Source organism: Buceros rhinoceros, unplaced genomic scaffold (genome assembly GCF_000710305.1).
Source record: "Buceros rhinoceros silvestris isolate BGI_N320 unplaced genomic scaffold, ASM71030v1 scaffold32176, whole genome shotgun sequence".
Classification (NCBI taxonomy): Eukaryota; Metazoa; Chordata; class Aves; order Bucerotiformes; family Bucerotidae; genus Buceros; species Buceros rhinoceros.
Genome location: NW_010416317.1, coordinates 6748 through 8541, shown reverse-complemented (window position 1 = coordinate 8541; position 1794 = coordinate 6748). Strand labels below are relative to the sequence as shown.

Here is a 1794-nt window from a genome sequence, read left to right as displayed (position 1 = left end):
AGAGTCTGGTTAGACCAGATCTACCCACAAAATTTAGATCAAATCTAGGGAAAGCTACAGCAAAAGCTATTGCACAGCACACGTGAATGGCACAGGGGTCTTCATCCTGTCCCATCAGCGGCTGCAGCCACCACCAAAACAACAGATGTTTTCAAGCTGACCGAGGCTATTTCGAGGGAGTCACCAGGATCATCAGCACCCGGTAACTCAGAATAACGCCCAGCAGCTGCCAGGCTTTCCAGAAGCAGCCTAATCCGCACGCATGGAGGCGGGAGTCAACCGAGCAGCACGTTTCACTCACGAGAGAGCTCTCTGCCTGCCAGCGGGGAGCTGCCCCCTGGTAAAGCCAGGGCTGGCTCTTCCCAGAGGCTGGGGATGAAACAGCCGCCACCGGTCCCGGCCCCCCGCAGCGCTCACCCTCTCGTTCTTGTCTGCGCAGAAGAGCCGGGTGTGATGCCTTTTCTGGACGACGATGTAGGTGATGCCAGGCTGGTAATCCTTCTCCAGTTTGATGCAGGCGTCTCGGATCGCCAGGAGCTCGTAGTGAAGGATCTGGTGAGACAAGGGCACCGTGAGGGGACACGCCATCCCCCAGCCATGCCTGCGCTGCCTCAAGGAGCCCCGCAGGAGCCGGTGCAGCCACGCTGGCCAACAGGGATCCGAGGGGTCCTCACCTGTGGGAGCTGCCCCTCGGGAACACCGTCACGGTAGAAGATGATCCTGGTGGGTTTGAAGCGGGTGGATTTGTAGAACTGGATGAGGAGCTCCCTCACCATGTAGGACAAGTCCTCGATGATCTCCTGGCGAGGACGCTGCACGCGCACAGTGGCACAGTACCGGCTGGGGTGGGCATCCATGCTGCCCACAACCTCACCTGTGGGAGCTGCCCCTCGGGAACACCGTCACGGTAGAAGATGATCCTGGTGGGTTTGAAGCGGGTGGATTTGTAGAACTGGATGAGGAGCTCCCTCACCATGTAGGACAAGTCCTCGATGATCTCCTGGCGAGGACGCTGCACGCGCACAGTGGCACAGTACCGGCTGGGGTGGGCATCCATGCTGCCCACAACCTGCAGCGACAGGCCCAGGAGTTACAACGGGAAGGGCTGGGGGGATGTGGGACATCCCTGGCCTCTGCCTGCTTCCAACACCCACAGCTGGCCATGCTGCCCACAACCTGCAGCGACAGGCCCAGGAGTTACAACGGGAAGGGCTGGGGGGATGTGGGACATCCCTGGCCTCTGCCTGCTTCCAACACCCACAGCTGGCCGTGGGCAGAGCACCCGAGCTCACTGATCAGGGGACGGGGCAGCACATGCTATGCAGGCAACTAGCGCCCAGAAGGGACATCCCTGGTCATGGCCACGTCCTGGTTTCACATCTGACGTATCCTCTGCAGCGTTCCAGAGGTTTCCAGCCAGACAACTTGGCTGGTGCCACTGAGCAGCGTGGCTGTGGGGGCTGCTGCTGCTCTGCTCCCGTTTCACTCCTTCTGCCTCACAGCGAAGGGGTGAAGGGGGAGTGGGGCCACCCTTAATGCCTGCCTAAGTCCTTCTCCTTCCACCCCATCCCTCACCTGAGAGGTTTTTGGCTTCCACAAAGGACTGCGTGACCCCAGACCCTGATCTGCTGTTTTCATCTGAGCAGTGACACCCCCAGGGTACAAACGCCCCACCAGCTGCTGCCATGTGGCTGCTGTCAACAGCTGCTGCTGAGCTCTGTGACACAGCACCAGGAGCTCTGCTGCCGCCCATCCTCACCCCTCTGACTGAAGCCCAGCTGCCCTGCCTGCCCC

The 1794-nt window shown here is 60.5% G+C and overlaps 1 protein-coding gene across 1 annotated transcript in view; it reads right to left on the bottom strand.

The window, feature by feature from the left end:
- Nucleotides 1-417: 417 nt before the first annotated feature.
- The window catches only part of LOC104494872 (protein argonaute-1), a gene marked incomplete at both ends in the record, with an annotated part of 7223 nt that continues 5846 nt past the window's right edge, over nucleotides 418-1794 (bottom strand). The window contains 3 exons of the mRNA XM_010137765.1: nucleotides 418-552; nucleotides 675-812; nucleotides 974-1069. Of these exons, the coding sequence (XP_010136067.1) occupies nucleotides 418-552; nucleotides 675-812; nucleotides 974-1069 (369 nt within the window). The remainder of the gene's footprint in view (nucleotides 553-674; nucleotides 813-973; nucleotides 1070-1794) is intronic.